General features: G+C 46.7%; 1 protein-coding gene across 2 annotated transcripts; it reads left to right on the plus strand.

The window, feature by feature from the left end:
• The first annotated feature begins 2373 nt into the window (after window positions 1–2373).
• On the plus strand, window positions 2374–12961 carry BPIFA3 (BPI fold containing family A member 3). 2 transcript variants are annotated; one of them, XM_054674215.1, is made up of 7 exons: window positions 2374–2844; window positions 8896–9046; window positions 9440–9535; window positions 10163–10312; window positions 11470–11554; window positions 11992–12055; window positions 12600–12815. In XM_054674215.1, exons 1-7 carry the CDS (start codon window positions 2622–2624, stop codon window positions 12677–12679), a joined length of 849 nt encoding a protein of 282 aa, XP_054530190.1. In that variant the 5' UTR covers window positions 2374–2621; the 3' UTR covers window positions 12680–12815. The 2 variants fall into 2 exon arrangements, with proteins under 2 accessions (XP_054530190.1, NP_001230207.1); NM_001243278.3 differs by having other exon boundaries at window positions 2413–2748; window positions 12600–12961.
• The last annotated feature ends 6776 nt before the right edge of the window (window positions 12962–19737 follow it).

Consider the following 19737-nt stretch of genomic DNA (forward strand, 5'->3'; position numbering starts at 1 on the left):
AGCAAAGCCCACCATCTGAACAGCCACGCGCAAGCTCACTCCAGGACCATCACACCCTCACTGCCATCTCAGCCTCTCTATCATTCCTGCCTGCCTTCTGGAGTTGCATTTCATTCATGAAAGTACTTGATAGAGGTGGCTCCTGCATTCATTGCACACGTGTCCCAGGAACCATCTTGGGATTCTCATGCTCCATGTCACTGACTCCATCAGCTTCCCTGGTTTACAGGTGAGGAAGGCTCAGAGGCGTAAGGACAAGGAGGAGGATCATCATAATAACATGGTTTTGGAGGACTGGCCCAAGCATGATTCGCTTTAATCCTCACTATAGCTCTGAGGTCTGCACTGTGATCCTTTTACAGACCTGGGAGCTGAGTCTGCCAAGAGACAGAGTCAGCAGTTGAACCCCGGTCTGCGTGACCCTAAAGCACATACTCTGGACTGCATGTGATCCTGCACCGAGTTGGCTTCAAATCCAGTCCCCAGCCCCTGAGCAGGGCCCTCTCATCCCTCCAAATCTGCTCTCTCTCGTCATGCATCAAGCTCTGAAAATCTATACCCTCCATGCTGTCCTTTCATTAGGCTCTGTGGCCCTGAGAACCACAGCCTGTGATGAGGTAGGACCAACAGCTCCCGCCCCATGTTAAGATGTCCAAAGAGCCAAGGACAACAGATTTGTTCCTCCCGACAATGCCCACTCTTCTCTGTTTTCTTGACAATAAATAACAAAATTCCAACCACTTACATAAGACCAGGAAGGCTAGAAAAATACATTTTGAAGTAAGTGATATTCTACAAACATCCCCAAGGGGAGCATGAACTCTGAGAAAGGACCTCAAACAGGGAAAGCCAACACCCTGAACCAAGGCTTTCTCAGTACAATCTCTTACAAAACCAGAGTGAATTGCCCAAGAATAGTCCCAAGGCTTCTGTGAAATTTGCAAAGGACGTTCCCATCCCTCATCCACATGGGACCCTCTATGTCCCCCGTAGTATGGGGAAACAGCACAGGGACAGTGACAAACGCCTTTGTCTCAGAGCTCACAGCAATGGCAAGGTGGGGCCCAGACATCCGAGACCTGTGCTGCTGCAGTGGAGTGGGGAAGAGAGAGCTGCAGGCAGTGCAGTCCAAGAGGATGCAGGGACCCTCCTGGGCCTAGGAGGTGTTGCATGGAATGTGGCTTTTGCTCTGTGTGCAGTAGGAAATGCTGGAGGGTTTTGAGCAGAGGAGTGGCATGGTGGTCTACCTTACATCTTTTTTTTTTTTTTTTTTTTTTGAGTTGGAGTCTTGCTCTGTTGCCAGGCTAGAGTGCAGTGTAGTGTGATCTCAGCTCACTGCAACCTCTGCCTCCTGGGTTCAAGTGATTCTGCTGCCTCAGCCTCACAAGTAGCTGGGACTACAGGCATGCGCCACCACACCCAGCTAATTTTTTGTATTTTTAGTAGAGACGGGGTTTCACCATGTTGGCCAGGCTGGTCTTGAACTCCTGACCTCATGATACGCCCGCTTCGGCCTCCCAAAGTGCTGGGATTACAGGCATGAGCCACCGCACCCGGCCTACCTTACATCTTAAAATGACTGTTCAGGCTGCTGTGTGGAAGAGATTGTAGGTGGGCACAGTTAAAAGCTGGGAAACCAGCCGGGACCCACTGGCAATAATTCAGATCAAGCTGATGGTGGCTGAGGAGTAGTTGTTATATGCGGTCATGTTCTGGAAGTGTCAGCAGGATCTCCTGACAGATGGGTTGTGGGAGATGGGAAAAGGGGAGGAAAGGGCAGCTCCACCGGCTGGGAGTGGAACAACTAGATGGACTTGGCACCATTTCCTAAGAGTGAGGACAGAGGACTTAAACTGAATTCTCTCTGAATCCCAACCCCAGGGCTCCAAGGTCAATCTGATGCTTTGGCTTCAAGAGTCTGTAAATCTTATCCAGAAAGATAAGATCCATCCATCCAGTTATTCATTCATTTGTAGCATTAACAAACATTCACCAGTACTTACCATGTGGCAAACATGGGAGGCACTGTAGACATGAGGATTAATTAGACTCATACTCTGCCCTCAAGAAACTCATAATTCAGAGGAGATTCAGAGATCAACCATCTCCACTCATCAATTCAGTCGTTTGGTCACTCAACAAACATTCATTAACACTCAATTTCTGACAAGCAAGTATCGTGGTAGGGATTGAAGTGGTTGGTCTTGCCCTTAGGAAAGTCCTAACCCAATTGGAGAGCCTGGGGTTAGCCATCCTCACTCAAATGTATTCATTCATTGGTTCACTAAAGAGTCACTAACATCCAGCCTGTGCCAGGGTCTGGGAGAGGACTCCTGTTGGATGACCCAACAATAGACTCTGGTGAGTGTCTCCAAGCAACAAGGCCTCCCTCTGGAGCCCTGGCCTCCTCCCAGGGTTCCACATGTTGCTCTCCCAATGTGAGCAAGCCCTGGTGGCAGCTGCCAGGGTCCAGTGCAGCCCCTCCCCACAGCATGCTGGGGGCTAATTCTGATGTCATCTTTCTGCAGAAAACCATTAGCCCATCCCTCCAGACTGCCACCCTCAAAGCCGTCTGCCCAGGCCCCATCTGACACTCTTGACATCTGCAGGTCCCAGACCCTATGATGTGTCCACTCTGGAGGCTCCTCATCTTCCTCGGGTTGCTGGCCTTGCCCTTGGCACCACACAAGCAGCCTTGGCCTGGCCTGGCCCAAGCCCACAGAGACAACAAATCCACCCTGGCAAGAAGTAAGCTAAGCCCCGGGCTCTGCCTGCTGCCTACGGGGCTGGGGAGGTGGGAAGGTGCCATCTGGGCTCCACTGCTAACCCGCTGGGTGACTTCAGGTTAGTCACTTTCCCTCTTCTCTTTTTCTTAGACCTCAAGTACAGAAAATTGAGGTTGTGTTGATCATATGCCAATTTCTAGCACATCCTCATTGGCACAAATCACTGCAACGTCCCCCTTTTGTTTTATTTTCTTATTTTCCCCCTTTATGCCTTATTCTCACCCCATATCCCTACTGCCTTGGCAGGCATTGCAGCGTGTTTAATGGATGTACTTAAATATGCCTGTGTCCTTGTATGTACAGTACTTTAATTTACATAAATTGTATTGTACTTTAATTTACATAAATTGTATAGTGTTGGGTTTCACTCAACACTATGCTGTTGACATCTATGTTGCTTCAGCTGGTGCAGAAAGAGCCATAAGATTCATCCACCTCAGTTTATTTGGCTGTTCCCCTCTGGATGGACATGCAGGTTGTCTCTAACTCTTCATGATTATAAACTACACTGAGATGAACCTCCTTGCAAGTGTCCCTGTTACAGCCTGTGGGAGAATTTCTCTGGGATAAACCCAGAAGGAGAGTGGTTGGGTCCTGGGATAGAGGTAAACTCAATTTAACCAAAACTGCCAGAATCCTCTCTAGAATGGCTGTGTGGTCTACACGTGCTCCAGTAAGAAATGAGCATAACTGTCTCCCCATGTTCCCCAGCACTGCCAAGTACTGAGCTGTATCAGTCAGCTAGGGCTGTCCTCACAAGACACCACAGACTGGGAATTAAACAACACACATTCATTTTCTCACGGTTCTGGAGGCTGGAAGTCAAGATCAAGATGCAAATAGGGTTGGTTTCTGGTGAGGCCTGTCTTGCTGGCTTGCAGACGGACACCTTCTCGATGTCTCCATACAGCCTTTTCTCTGTGCATGCAGAGAAAGAGATCTGTTTCTTCTTATAAGGACACCAATCCCATCAGTTTAGGGCCATACCCTAATGACCTCGTTTAACCTTAATTAGCTCTTTAAAGGCCCTACCTCCAAAGACAGTCGCACTGGGGGAGGAGAGGGCACAATTTGATCTGTGACACTATTTTTCTACTTTTTTTTTTTGCCAGTTTGATGTGTAGTTGAGTGATAACTACTTGTTTTAGCTTGACTTTATCTGGTGAGTGGGAAGTTTGAGCATCTTATACTTTTGTTAACCATTTTGACTTTTTTTCTTGGAGACAGAGTCTCACTGTGTCACCCAGGCTGCAGTGCAGTGGCATGATCTTGGCTCACTGCAACGTCCACCTCCCAGGTTCAAGCAATTCTCCTGCCTCAGCCTCCTGAGTAGCTGAGATTACAGGTGCATGCCACCATGCCCGGCTAATTTTTGTATATTTAGTGGCGATGGGGTTTCATCATGTTGGCCAGGTGGTCTCGAACCCCTGACCTCAAGTGATCTACCCACCTCGGCCTCCCAAAGTGCTGGCATTACAAGTGTAAGCCACTGTGCCCAGCCCCATTTTGACTTCTTTGAATTCCCTGTTCTTACCTTTTATCCATTTTTAAATTTGCTTTTCTGGGTTTTTTTAATCCTCTTTGACTTGAAGAGACATTACTTAATTCTTGACATTAGCCCTTTGTCAGATTTATGCATTGTGAATATTTCTCCCAAACTGTCATCTGTTAACTTTGTAGGTCCTTCACTGAACAGGAATATTTTCAAATTCATCAATATTTTGTTTTATAGTTTGTGTTTGGAGAGTCTTAAGACCTTGCTCCTACCTCAGACATATTCTACTTTGTTTTTTTCTAATAGCTTTATAGTTTTACCTTTCACATTTAAGATTTTAACCCATCTCTAGAGGCTATCTTTATGTATGCCTGTGTATGTAAGGCCGAGATTCAGCTTCGCTTCTCTCCATATGACTCAGTTTCCCCAACTCATCTACTAAATGATCAAATTCCCAAAAATGAGGATTCACTGCTGAACTCCCTATGCTGTATCTGTACATCTGTTTTACACCAATAACATAATATTGTAAATACAACATCTTTGTAAAATGCTGTTTTATCTGACAGACCTATATTCTTCCAAATGAATTTTAGAGTGTGTTGAGTTCCTTTAAAAAATTCGTCTGGCCAAGCACGGTGGCTCCCTAGCACTTTAAGAGGCTGAGGTGGGAAATCGCTTGAGCCTAGGAATTCAAGACCAGCCTGGGCAGCATATCAAGATCCTGTCTCTACAAAAATAAAATTAGAAAATTAGCCAGGCATGGTGGCACACACCTGTAGTCCCAGCTACTTGGGAGGCTGAGGACTCCAAGTGGGAGGATCACTTGTGTCCAGGAGTTTGAGACTGCAATGAGTTATAATTGTGCCACTGCACTCCAGCCTGGGCAACAAAGACCCTGTCTCTTAAAAAAAAAAAAATCAGGGCGGGCGCAGTGGCTCACGCCTGTAATCCCAGCACTTTGAGAGGCTGAGGTGGGCGAATCACAAGGTCAGGAGATCGAGACCATCCTGGCTAACACGGTGAAATCCTGTCTCTACTAAAAATACAAGAAATTAGCCGGGCGTGGTGGTGAGGGCCTGTAGTCCCAGCTACTCGGGAGGCTGAGGTAGGAGAATGACGTGAACCCGGGAGGCGGAGCTTGCAGTGGGTGGAGATCATGCCACTGCACTCCAGCCTGGGGGACAGAGCGAGACTCCATCTAAAAAAAAAAAAATAAGTCTGGAAATTTGATTGGAGTTAAAATGAATTTGTTAATTTAAAGAGAGTTGATATTTTAGACTTCCCAATCATAAATTTAGTGTATCTTTCCATTTATTCAGATTTTACTATATATCCCATAAGAGAATTTTAAAGTCCTATCAATGTATTGAGCATGATTTATTAACGTGATTCCCAGAGAATTTATAGTTTTCATTGCCATAGTAAATGCTACCTAATCTTCTATTATATTTTCTAGTTGGAATTGCAGGTACAGATGGAAGGAAAGCTGTTGACTTCTTCTGATATTCAAAAGCCTTGCTGACCTCTTATATTTTTATTGTTTTATTTATTCTGTAGGTTTTTCTATCTAGGGGATTATATTGTCCATAAGTAGTAATAGCTTTATCTTTTCTCTTCTAAGCCTGACACTTCCTGTGCCTTTTTCTTATCTTGCATTGTAGCCAGAGCCTTCTACAGGAATGGAAATGAATCCAGAATTCCCCTACAAGTAAATTTTCTGTGGGTTTTTGGAATATAGTGTTTATCACATTAAGCCTGTTCCTTATGCCCCTAGCTTTATGAATTTTTCTTACTCATAAGTCAGTATTGACCTTTAACAAATGTTTCTCTGCATCTAAAAGTTAATCACTTTTTTCCTCCAACCTACTAAATGATAAATTGTATTAATAGATTTTTCTGCTGTTGAACCTTCCTAACACTTTTAAAATGAAAGTTTTTATGATGTACTATTAGATTTTTTTTTTTCAATGGAGTCTTGCTCTATCACCCAGGCTGGAGTACAGTGGCGGGATCTCAGCTCATTGAAATCTCCACCTCCCAGCCTGGGTTCAAATGATTCTCCTGCCTCAGCCTCCCGAGTAGCTGGGATTACAGGTGCCCCCACTACCACGACCTACTGATTTATGTATTTTTAGTAGAGACAGGGTTTCACCATGTTGGCCAGGCGGGTCTCAAACTCCGGACCTCAGGTGATCCGCCCGCCTTGGCCTCCCAAAGTGTTGGGATTACAGGCGTGAGCCACTGCGCCTGGCCAAGATTTCATTAGCTAATAATTTGTTTAGGATCTTAGCAAACTTTTCATACATAAAACTAATATGTAACTTTCTTTTCTTGGTACTGTCCTTGAGGCTAGGAAAGTTATACTAACCTCAGAGAATGAATTTAACGTCTTTCTGTTTTTAAATTTTCTTTCACAGTTATCTCTTTATAAAAGTTTGATAAAACTCTGCATAAAATCTTCTAGATCAAAAGCTCTCAGAGAATGAGATCTTCAATCATCATTTTTATTTGTTAAGAAATTTCTTAATTTCTTTGGTTATGAATGTTTTCTATTTTTCCTCATTGAAACTTGGAATTTTGTGGTTGGCATAAATGTATCCTTTTCATTTAGGTTATTGAATATATTGGTGTATAATTCTGAACCCAGGTAACCTCATTTATACAATAAGTGCAGTTAGAATGTTAGTTCATGAAGCTGCTTTTCAAACTTAAATGCTGGAAAGTATGTGAAAAGTGCTTTGACTATGCATATGTTTATTGCTATGACCAGTAGCAGCTTCTCTGCAGTAACCCAGAGTTCTCAGTGTAGGGCCTGATCTCAGGTAGGGTCAAGGCAGTGAAATTATATTATCAGTTAGAGTACTTAGCTGCAGGCAACAGAAAACCCAACTCAACCTGGCTTACACAATAAAAAAAGTTGTCATTTTACATAACTGAAAGTCAGAGGTAGGACAAGCTCCAGGTTTGGTTCAGTCATGAGTTCAAAGTTTGCCTCCAGACTAGATTTTGTCTATTTCTCAGCTCTGCTATCATCATGGTTTTATCCTCATGCTGGTTCCCATTGTGGTAGGAAAATGGTGGCCCATGGCCATTGGCGCTATAGGCTGTCTTGCTTCTTTCCGAAAGGAGAAACAGAAAGGATTTTTCCCCTCTTGTTTGGTCTGATAGAGCCAACTGGGTCATGTGCCAACTTTGAACCCAAAAGAGTCAGTGAGGGTGAGGCACACCTGATGGTTCAGATAATCAACAGCCTCATCTAGACCAGGAATTTAAGGGAGTACTTGAATCAAATCAGGGTTCAGATGAGGAAAATAGAATGAATACATGGATAAATGGATGAATAGATGGACAGATGGATGGATGGATGGATGGATGGATGGATGGATGGATAGATGGATGGATGGATGGATGGATGGATGGATGGATGGATGGATGGATAGATGGATGGATGGATAGATGGATGGATGGATGGATGGATGGATGGATGGATGGATGAGTGGATGGATGGATGGATAGATGAATATTAGACTGGCAACCACTGGTGTCTGCTGCTCACAAATTCCCAAGCACCACTATAATCATGAACCAAGAACTACTAAGAGTTCTGGGCATACCTATAGGTTCACTCTATCCTTGAAACTATTTGTTTAATATATTTCTTTCCTAGTAGACATAAAACTGTTTTGTACCCTCAGTGCCCAGCTTGGGGCCTGACACCCAGTAGATGCTCAATAAATATTTGTTGGATGAATGAATGAATGGTCTTAATATTCCTCACAAGAACCCTGTGAGGTACTGCCCCTGTTATACAGATGAAGAAGCCAAGACCCAGGGAGATGATAGAGCCAGGATTTGAATCAAGATCTGCTACTCCAGACACATTCTTGTTTGTAAGCGACAGAAACAAACATTGCTGAAACAAACAACTCCAAGGTGCTGTCTTGGAGGAGGGGGATGGGGTATGACAAAGGTTTCTGCTGCTCTGGAGTAACCCAGAGTTCTCAGTGTGGGAACTGATCTCAGGGCAGGTCAAACCAGTGAAATAATGTGCCCTGTGGTACACTACGAGGTTCATCAGAGCTGGGTCCTCATCCCAGGCAGGAGGGTCTAGAGACAAAATAGGAAGGACTTAAGCATCTCCATAGCTTTAAAAATTCCTTCCTTTGGGAGATTTATTCCTTTCTGGTGGAAGCTCCACTGGGTCCTGCAATTTATTCTAGACATGGTGTGGAGCAATTTACATCTATTCTCTCCATGCTTACCCATCTAATTTTCTCTTCAACCAACATTGACTCTGATCTACATCCTGTATGTTAGCTCCGTGCTCCAGACTGAAATACAGTGTTGGGTGAACTTTCAACCAGAATACCCCACTTGGAGCAGCTGTTGCCTGCCACACCCTCTGCAGGTGTTTTTCTTTATTTCTCACATCAATCTTGCAAAGCATAATTTCATAGATGAAGAAGGTAGATCTCCATGGGGAGGTGGTGACATGTACCACTCACTAAGCAATCAGATCTTGCACCAGCCTGCAACCCAGGCCTCCGAATCCCAAGCCCCCCACCTTTTCCGTGACACTGTGCAAAGTCAGTGGTCCTTGTGCATTTCCAGTTATTGCTCAGGGCCTCATAAAGCACAACGCAGAAAGCCGAATTCAGAACATCCACTTTGGGGACAGACTAAATGCCTCAGCACAAGTGGCCCCAGGGCTGGTGGGCTGGCTAATCAGCGGCGGGAAACACCAGCAGCAGCAAGAGAGCAGGTGAGACCCTGAGTTCTATCCGTGGCCCTGGCACTCTTTATAGAGCTCTAGATCGAAGGGTAGAGCTGATGGGGGGCTGGGGAGGTGCAAGGCCTGTGAAGAGGGAAGGTAGGAAGATTGAAAGAAGAGAAGGTGGAAGGCCCACACAAGGAACAGTGGGGGCCCAGCTGCACAAATCAAAACTGTGTGGCACTGTTAGGGCCACTCTGGGGCAGCTTGCAGTCCAGGGCTCCCGCACCTGACTCTTGCCCTCAGAGCATCTGTAAAAGAATCACAGTCCAAATCCCATTGCCAGGCCCTCTTTATAGTCGGACAGCCTTGTTTCTCAGCAGGAAGCCTTACCTGTTCTGAAGTCCCTCACCCTTGTGGGGCCTCTGCTCTTTCCTTGTGCAGCATCAACATCACCAACATTCAGCTGGACTGTGGTGGGATCCAGATGTCATTCCATAAGGAGTGGTTCTCGGCAAATATCTCACTTGAATTGAGACCGTGAGTCATACAGAAGCAGCATCTGAGAGTTGCTGGCCCTCCTCGCAGGGAACCTGGGAAATTCAGATCTTTCTGATCCCAACCTAAATTCAAATCCTGGCTTCCAAAGCCAACTTGCTGTGTGACCTTGGGCAAGTCACTTCACCTCTCTGAGCCTTGGTTTCTTCACCTGAAATATGATGACAATCATTAGTCAGTGGAAGGAAGTCATTTGCTCATTCAAACCTATGAGAGTTCACAACAACTGGGCTTGATTAAAGAGAGAAAGGGAGAACTGCTGTAATCATCTCATCGCCCCTGCTCACCATCCTCCTGTTCAAACTATCCTTTGACATCCACTGCCCCCAAGAAAGGGAGGATGCAGCTAAATGGGAAAGATTTTTGAAACAGAGATTAACTCTCAACGTTTGAATTTCCAAAGGCCTATTTAAGGGGTTTTCAAAGTCACTCTGGCTACAGCTGTTTTCTCTTTAATCACTGACTTCAGGATTTAACTGGGCCTAGTTTGTTGAAAGGACTCAGAGTGCCAGGGGAAGCCCTAACGGTGGACAGTGCCCATCTTTGCCAATACGGAGATTTCTACTCTTTCTCTACCTCCTCTTCCTCCTCTTCCTCTCTCATCTGCAGGTCCTTCGATAACGACATCATAAAGATGTGTGCACATACGAGCATCGTTGTGGAGTTCTGGCTGGAGAAAGACGAGTTTGGCCGGAGGGATCTGGTGATAGGCAAATGCGATGCAGAGCCCAGCAGTGTCCATGTGGCCGTCCTCACTGAGTAAGACCCCAGCTGCCCCTCCCCAGAGCTGGGCTTCCTTCCTGATGAGCCCCAGCTGCAGGGTCACTTCCTGACCGTCTCCTAAATTAGTCCAAAGCAGATCTCATCCTTCCCCCGGGATCTGCTCCTCCTCCCATGTTCCCATCCGTGATGACCCTACCACCCTCCCAGAAGCCAGACTCTTCTCCCTCCTCACTCCTCAAGCCCATCATCACAAGTTCCCATCAATGACTTGCTAGTAGCCCTCAGCTTCTCTCTTTTATCTCCATCTCCTACTCCACTACCTGGAGCACTACAGGAAACTCACCTGGCTTTCCCTGGCCCGGATCTCCCCTCCTACACTCCATTCCTCAACCTGCAGCAGAAATAACTTTCTAACACAGAAATCTGGCCATGCCCAAGCCCCTGCTCCAAAGCCTCCAGTGGTTCCCAGTGCCCTCTGGGTAAACAGCAACTCCCAAATTTCACTCAAGGCCCTGCTTGTCCTCTCCCCTGCCAACTTTTCAGCCCTTTGTCCTCCACCACACACCGTACATTTTCACACCACTGTGCCTTTGCACATGCTGATCTTCTTGCCTGGAATGCCCGTCCCATCTTCTCTGAAGCTCCTCCTTATCACTCATTCATTCATATATTTCCCAAAAACCTACTGTATGCCAGCACCACACCTGATGCTAGGGATACAGTGGTGAACAAGACACAAAATACAGCTTTAATAAAGCTCCATAGACTGGCTGACCAAGTCTTTCAATTTCAACTGACTGTAAGTCCCTTGAAGGCAAGACTTGTGCCTGATTTATCTCTGTAATTCCGGAATGCTGAAAGCAATGAAGACCTCAGTGGATGTCTGTTCATTTATTCATCAGATATTCATTGAGTACCTAGATTGTACCAGACATTCATGGGAGGACGGTGTAAGGGAAAACTCTGGAATCTGGTGCTCTATTGCCATGTTTCTAGTATAACCAGCACTTATTAGCTGTGTGACCTTGGGCAAGGTCTGAGCTACCCCTTTGATGATCACTGACAATGATACTTCTGGCATGGGGCTGAGTGAGGACTAAAAGACTGTGGAAAGTATACTCAACACATACCTCCTGGCTTTAATATTGCCTGGATTGCTCTGTTCTGTTCTGTGCCTCTACCTTTCTTTCTAGGGCTATCCCACCAAAGATGAATCAGTTTCTCTACAACCTCAAAGAGAATCTGCAAAAAGTTCTCCCACACATGGTAGAAAGTCAGGTAAGTTTAGAAAAAACTTTGCATCTTGAGCATCCTTGAGTCCGAGGGTTAAGGCATATCCACTGGCAATTTAGCAAAGGATTTCAAACATTGGATTTTAGAGCTTGAAAAATCTCAATTTAAAATTTCAGTTTGGCCATGAGTTTTGCCAGCCTATCCTTGAGCAAGAGACTTTGCCTCCCTGAGCCTCAGTGTTCCCACCTGTAGCATGGGAACCACCATAGTCTCTATCTTATATGATGAGGATTTGTGGAGACAAAGCGTCAAAGTGTTGTGCATGACACTGAGCAGGTAGTTGGCGCTCACTACAAGGGAGCTGCTCTGGCCACGATTCCTACTGGAAAAAATCCCATGGGGTTGAAGTTTCCTGCCACAGGCACTTCAGTTTTCCTTTTCCAGCCCCTGGCCTGATCCTTCTCTCTGTGCTGATGGTCCAGGTATGTCCTCTGATCGGTGAAATCCTCGGGCAGCTGGATGTGAAACTGTTGAAAAGCCTCATAGGTGAGTGTCTGGTCCATCCAGTGAGGACTTCTTAGGACTGGCAAGTGGCTGAAAGAGGTACCCCCGGCCCTGGAGCCCCCAGGGAGGCCTGCTAAGGGGCGTCTGCATGTGCCGTGAGAACACTTTAGAGGTGACCATATTATGATGACCACACTGTCCCCCAAGAGAGCTGGGACAGCAGAACGTACCCCTACCAAGCAGGCTGTGCCCTGCCAAGTCACTGAAGTCATCAGGTTACCAGAGATTCTAGCTGCTTCCAAGATCTCCACCCAATCCAGTAGGGAACACTGGCCCCATCCCAAACCTGAGACCATCTCTACTCCAGTTACAGATAAACAGTTACAGTCCCTGCCCATATAGAGCTCACAGACTAGTGAAGTGAAGACACCAAGAAGCAAACAATTCAGCATCATTTGGGGCTGTTTTTCACGTGAACGCTCCCGGCACCTGCCTTTGGTCACCATGGATGGATGAGGGTTTCCCTTCGGTGTGGGAGTTGGGAGGTGGGCACACTGGTGACAGACGCTACCTCTTCTCCTTACAGAACAGGAGGCTGCTCATGAACCAACCCACCATGAATCCAGCCAACCCTCTGCATGCCAGGCTGGAGAGTCCCCCAGCTGACTTCTGCTGATCAGAAGGAAAGTCCACATCTTGCGACCTTAAGTCTCCCTTAGAGTGGGGCTTCTGCTACCCTAAAAACTTTACCCCAGGCTCTGTGGACATCCCATCCTCTCCTACAATAAACTCTAGCTCTGAAGGGTGCACAGGTCCCTCCCGCCTGGGCCCTGGGGTTTAGGTCTAGAAGTCAGACCTGATGAAGTATCCTCCTGAGAACAAATATCCCTATGGTTGCTCATCAGCCCAGAAATACCAGGACAAAAAAAAAAAAATGCAGGGAGGGGCCTGTTGAGATTTCTCATTCTTTCATTCTTTCATTCCATATTTACTGGGCACCTAATATGTGTCAAGAATACTCCTGGGCTCCAAGAGGGTGTAGAGAAAGGGTGAGAGAGTGGAAAAGTGAAACCATGGGCACAAACACATCTGAGCTCACCTTCAATTCAGCCCAACTGGCAGTTCCATGAGGGTGTAGGTGCCATGCAGCATGGTGACCCATGAATCCCAGCCCCAGCATACAGCTGGCACGGAGTGAGTGCTCAGTAAATATTTGTGGCTCAATGAGTGGATGGATTCTAGTCTTAGGATCCACTAGCTGCATTTGAGACAAAGCTTGTTACCTTTCGGTCTTCATCATTTGCGAAATGGAATAGAAATCTTGCAAGATGTGGAGCAACAGAAGCCATCCCATGCTGCTGGTGGGAGATAAATTCTACCACCACTTTATAAAGCATCTCCTAGAGTTAAACATGGGCTTGCTTTACAACTCAGCAATTCCATTACCTAGTGTATTCTCAACAAAAATACATGCACGTGTGGAGCAAAAGGCAAGGAAGCTCATAGCAGCAATGTTCATCATAACCCCAAACTCAACATCCTCCCATGCCCATCAAAAGAATGAATAAATAGAATGGGCAGATATCTTGTGGGATGGGCACCCACTGGAATCTCTATAGTGATGGAAATGACCTACAATTGCACACAGCACGTGGATGAATCTCATAAACAGAATGTTACATGAAAGAAGCCATACACAAAAGGGCATGTGTTGCATCTCCCATTTATGTGAGTCCAAAAACAGCAAAACTAATCCGTGCCGCCAGAGATAAGATAGTGGTTACCTTGGGGCAAGGGTTAGATGCTAGGAGGGCATTGAAGGGGGCTTCTGGAGAGCTGATAGCATTCTGTTTCCTGATCTAGGTGCTGGGTATGGGAAGGGATGTTTGGTTTCTGAAAACTCATTGAGCTATTTACCTATACGCATTTTTCTTATGTGTAATGTACTTTAACAATTTTGACAATAAAAGTATTGGCCGGTTGTGATGGCTCACACCTGTAATGCCCACACTTTGGGAAGCTGAGGCTGGAGGATTGCTTGAGGCTAGGAGTTCAAGACCAGCCTAGGCAACACAGCAAGACCCTATGTCTACAAAAAGCTTGAAAAATTAGCTGGAGGTAGTGGCACACACCTGTAGTCCCAGCTACTTGGGAGGCTGAGGCAGGAGGATTGCTTGAGCCTAGGAGTTCAAGGTTACAGTAAGCTATGATTGCAACACTGCACTTCAGCCTGGGTGATAGAGCAAGACCTTGTCTCTCTAAAAAGTCCATATATGTATTTATAATGCAGGATGCTTGTAAGGAGTAAAGCCATGAAAAACCATTTGCAGTGTATTTCACATGTGATGGGTTCATGGGAAATGCTTATTAAATGTCACTTAATCCAGCCAGGCACAGTGGCTCATACCTATAATCCCAGCACTTTGGGAGGCCAAGGTGGGTGGATCATTTGAGCTCAGGAGTTTGAGACCAGCCTGGCCAACACAGTGAAACCCCATCTCTACTAAAAATACAAAAATCAGCCAGGCATGGTGGCAGGTGCCTGTAATTCCAGCTACTCAGGAAGCTGAGGCAGGAGAATTGCTTGAACCCAGGAGGCAGAGGTTCAGTGAGCCAAGTTCATTCCACTGCACTCCAGTCTGGGCAACAGAGTGAGACTCCGTCTCAAAAAAAAAAAAATGTCAATTAATCCATTGTTAATGATTTGACTCTTGACTATTCAATTATTAAATATGGATTCCCACTCTCCTCCAACCAAGAGTTGAAAAAGCAACCTGAGAAATCAACGGAAAATAACACACACATATTAATCACAGTAGCACACATTAAGCACTTGTTATATACAGAGATTCTTGGTGCTCAGAGCTTACATCCAGCATCTTATCAATGCCTCCCAGCAACCCCACCAGATACAAAATTTCAGCTCACTTTATGCATGAGAAGCCTGAGGCTCGGAGAAATAAAGTCACTTGTCTAAGGTCACACAGTAAGGAAATGGCCACAATGACTGCACTCAGGCAGCCAGCTCTAGAGCCCGCACTCTAAACCACTGTGAATCCTCCCTCCCAGTCTTCCCTTCCTTCCTTCCAACACCCCTCACCCCACCACACACACACACATGCACACACGCAAACGGGGGCTGATGAAATATGTGTTCAGTGGGACTGACAAGCTCAAATAAAGAAATGTCAACAGCTCAGAGATGAGAATAGGGCAGGAGAATCTCGCTTCTCTGTCTTTCAATTCAAGCTCCCTAATCCGAAATGCTTCATCAGGGATTTGCAACCCTAAACGCTAGTGTTCTCCTTGCCAGCTGTGAGCTTGTGGGGTTCTTCCTGCTCATGATTCAAAGAGCAAACACAGGAGGGCCAGGCCTGGTCCCCAACAAGGCTACCTGGTTCACTGGTGAAGGCAGCTTTTGTCTGCCTTCCTCCTGACTCTTCCTGGGCTGGCGCAGGGCTTCCTGTAGGGACCTCCTTGGGTTTCTGACATTCTGTTTTCATTTTAAGGTTCATGGAGCATGGACTCATTACATTTCCTCCCAGAAGGGCTTGTTGGACAATGGACCTCTATTAGGATACTGGGGTTCACACTGGGGGACGGTTTAAGGCCCAAATGCAGCCCCAAATGTTCAGAACCTCAGTCCTGGCTCTGCCCCTCTGAGCTTTATAACTTCCATGCCCTCCCACTACTGGGCACTGACTCTGTGCCAGGTATTGGGCTGGGAGCTACATGTGTTTCCCCAAATTGTAGCCCTCCTGCAGCCCTAGGAGGTGGATGTCCTTAGCTCCATGACATAAGCAAGGACACTGAGGCTCAAAGAGGGGGTGCAACAAAGCATTTCTAGAGATCTGTCATACCACATCGTGCCTACAGTTAACAATGCTGTATTGTACACTTAAAACTCTGTTAAGGCCAGGCGCGGTGGCTCATGCCTGTAATCCCAACACTTTGGGAGGCTGAGGTGGGCGGATCACCTGAGGTCAGGAGTTTGAGACCAGTCTGATCAACCTGGTGAAACCCCACCTGTACCAAAAATATTAATACAAAAATTAGCTGGGTGTGGTGGCACACACCTATAATCCCAGCTACTCGGGAGGCTGAGGCACGAGGAATCACTTGAGCCTGAGAGGCAGAAGTTACAGTGAGCCGAGATCATGCCACTGCACTCCCGCTTGGGAGACAGAGCAAGACTAAGAAAGAAGGAAGGAAGGAAGGAAGAAAGGAAGGAAGGAAGGAAAGAAAGAAAGAAAGAAAGAAACTGTTAAAAAAAAAAAAAAAACTCTGTGGATCTCATGTTAAGTGTTCTAACTACATTAAAATTTTTTTAAGGCCATACACGGTGGCTTACACCTGTAATCCCAGCACTTTGGGCGGCCAAGACAGGTAGACCACTTGGGCCCAGGAGTTCAGGCCAGCCTAGGCAACATGGCAAAACCCTGTGTCTACAAAAAACATGAAAATTAGCCAGGTGTAGTGGTGCACACCTGTAGTCCCAGCTACCCAGAAGGCTGAAGTGAGAGGATCACCTGAGCTCGGGAGGTCGAGGCTGCAGTGAACTGTGATGGCGCCATTACAGTTCAGCCTAGGCGACAGAACGAAACTGTCTCAAAAGAAAAAAAAGAAAGGGGGTTGGCAGGGGAAGCGCTCCACCAACGGGAGGGCTCCAGGGAAGATGGGCAGGTGCTTTCTGAACTGAAAACTGTGATGCAAACTTGCACTTGAAGTAAGAGCACTGAAGCCCCAGATGACAGTCTGACTTCACCTCTTCCCAGCTGAGATGACCCTGGGCAGGTCACAGCCCTCCTTGAGCCTCAGTTTCCCCACAGGCTTGTTACAGGTGGCATAAAGCTCTAGTGTCTCACAAAAGGTTATTTATCATTAGTAGTAGTATTTTTTTTTTTTGCACTTTAAAAGCAAGTGCAAAGATTAATCTCAAAAGCAAGGGGAGCTTGCCTGAAGCAAACTCTACTTGAGAATATATATTTTTTTCATCTAAGTTGGGGTTTCTGGCTCTCTGGGAATGCTCTGGAGCTTCCAAGGCCATCTGAAGACCCTCTGTAACTCAGTCCCCATGCTGACCTTTCTCCTGGGGAGGAGATCCTGCATCCCATTCTCACATTCTGGAGAACAGACCTTGCATAGGTCAGAGCCCTTTGAAAAATCAAACCAATTCTGCCTTTTAGAAATGGATCTTTTTTTTTTTTTTTTTTTTTTTTTTTGAGACAGAGTCTCACTCTGTCACCCAGACTGGAATGCAGCGGCACGATCTTGGCTCACTGCAACCTCCACCTCCCAGGCTCAAGCAGTTCTCCTGCCTCAGCCTCCCAAGTAGCTGGGTTTACAGGTGCGCACCACTAATGCCCAGCTAATTTTTGTATTTTTAGTAGAGATGGGATTTCGGCATGTTGGCCAGGCTGGTCTCGAACTCCCGACCTCAAATGATCCACCTGCCTGGGCCTCCCAAAGTGCTGAGATTACAGATGTGAGCCACCACACCCGGCCAGAAATGGATCTCTTGATTGACAAAACAACCTGAGCAAAGTCTCCCAAACACAATTGCAACCTGAGAAGCAGGAAGGAAAGGCACCGCCTACAGTTTCTGAGAAACACATGAAGAGGGTATTGACATCACCAGAGTGGGGAAAACCTCTTGAAATGTTCGTGGTGTGTCCTTCCATTTGTTTCCTGGTGCCCTGAGACCTTTCCCCTGTTCAGGGCAGGGAGCATGCAGTCCCTGTGGCCACAAGGAAGGGCAGTTTCAACAGAAGCAGAAACAAGGCTCTTGACTTTCAAGAGCCTGGGTTTTTGATAAAGTGGTAGTGACAGAGAACAAACAGGTGGTTGCCAGCAGATGAAGGCAGGGTGTGACTGTAAAGGGACCCATGAGAGTGCCTTTGGGGGGATGGAACTGTTCTTTACCCTGATTATGATGGTGGCTGACTATACATGTGGTAAGACTCAAAGGACCATACCACTAAAAGAAGTCAACTTTACTGTAAGTTTTTTTGTTTTTATAGTCTTGGCTTTTGACTTGTTAAACTCAGGGCATAGGAGAGTCTGAGAACAGCATACACACAATGAAGTTGAAGCAAGTCTTCCTGCCCACAAAACTAGAAAATGCCCTATGTTGGGTTGGTGAAATGTGAGGGTCCAGGAGAACTGGAAGGAGCATAGTTCTGGTGGGTTCTGATGGTGCCTCTGTCCCTTGCTGCTCCCAGGCAGACCTGAGCATGGGATGAAGGGAACAGAATCCCAGGCACATGTATGGGATCCAGGGACAGAGGGCGTCTGTGTCCACACTCCCTCCCAGAGCCAGAAGAGGGCATGAGACCCCAGGGAGAGAAGGGTAACGGGAGGGTCTAGGTGGATCCAGGCAGGTGGGCTTGGGCAGCCCCTCACAGTCCTGTATCAGGCCCAAGGAACTGGCGAGCAGCAGAACAATTCTGTGTCTTACAAAGGAGTTGAAAGTAAATGCTAAATCCGAAGGGACCTTTCACCAGGAGGGAAGTACAGTGTCTCTGCAATCTAGGGGCAGATGGCACATGGCTGTCTCCTATATTGCCAGCCAAAAACAGGGACAGGCAGCCTCCTTGGTACAAACAAAGCCCCTAGCACAGACATGAAACCCCAGGGGGAAATGGGGACATTTCTGTTCCTGAGCAAAATGGCATTTGAAATGGTAAAGTATAGATAAATCAGAAAGATGTGTGGACGCCTGAGTTTATGAACTGTGATTCATACCAGCTCCCCAGACATCATCTCCCCATAGCCCTGTGAGGCAGATTTTATGCTCCCCATTTTACAGGTGAGGAAACTGAATGAAGTTCAGGGAACTGGACTGACTTGCCCAGGGTCGTAGGATTTGAACCAGGGCTGTTTGAGCCCAAATTCACCCACTTTCTGCTGCAATACAGACACAGCCTCCCGGCCTCAAACCAGAGGGTGTAAGCTTTCATTAACTGGCTGCACAAACTCTACTAATTCCTTGCCTTATCTGCCTCAGTTTCCCCACAAGTATAGTAGCAACCTGACCCAACCCACAAGAGTTATACGATGGGACCACTGTGAGGATGATTGCCATGTACAAGATGTGGGCAGAGTCCAGCAAGTACCTTGAATGGATAATTAAGTTCAAAGCCATGGCCCCAAACCCTTGGGGGCACCACCCAGACTCTGGAGAGCAGTGGAGCAGGCCAGTGAAGGCCTAGTGTGAGGGAGGCAGTGTGGCCCACTGATTAGCAGGGACTCAGACAGACACGGAGGGTGGCAGGGTCAATTGACTCCAACACTCACTCGCTGTGTGTCCCCAGGAAGCAGTCACCCTTTCTGATCCTCAGCCTCCTTATCCAATGTATGAGAGACAACAATACCAACCACTCCTGAAGAAGATGAGGTTCAAATATGGAGAGCACCTGGCATGCAGTCAGTGCTTAATAAAAGCACATTTCTTCCTTCTCTCTCCACTTTTGCCTATAAGGTGTTAGGTTTTGCAGGGTAAGAGCTGCGCTCACTGGTCCAGGACCTTGGCCTTCCTGTGTCTTCATTTTTTCATCTGCTGAACAGACTCCAAGGGCCCCAGTGGTGGGGATAAATAAATGCCTGATTACTCCATTTAGGGAAAGGTAGAAGAAAGGGTAGGATAGAGACCAGGATGCCAAAGGATCCCTCAGGCCTGGGAACCTGGAAAGACTTTTCCAGGACATAAAAGAGAAGCGGCCGGG

The sequence above is a fragment of the Pan troglodytes genome, chromosome 21 (assembly GCF_028858775.2).
Source record: "Pan troglodytes isolate AG18354 chromosome 21, NHGRI_mPanTro3-v2.0_pri, whole genome shotgun sequence".
Taxonomy (NCBI): Eukaryota; Metazoa; Chordata; class Mammalia; order Primates; family Hominidae; genus Pan; species Pan troglodytes.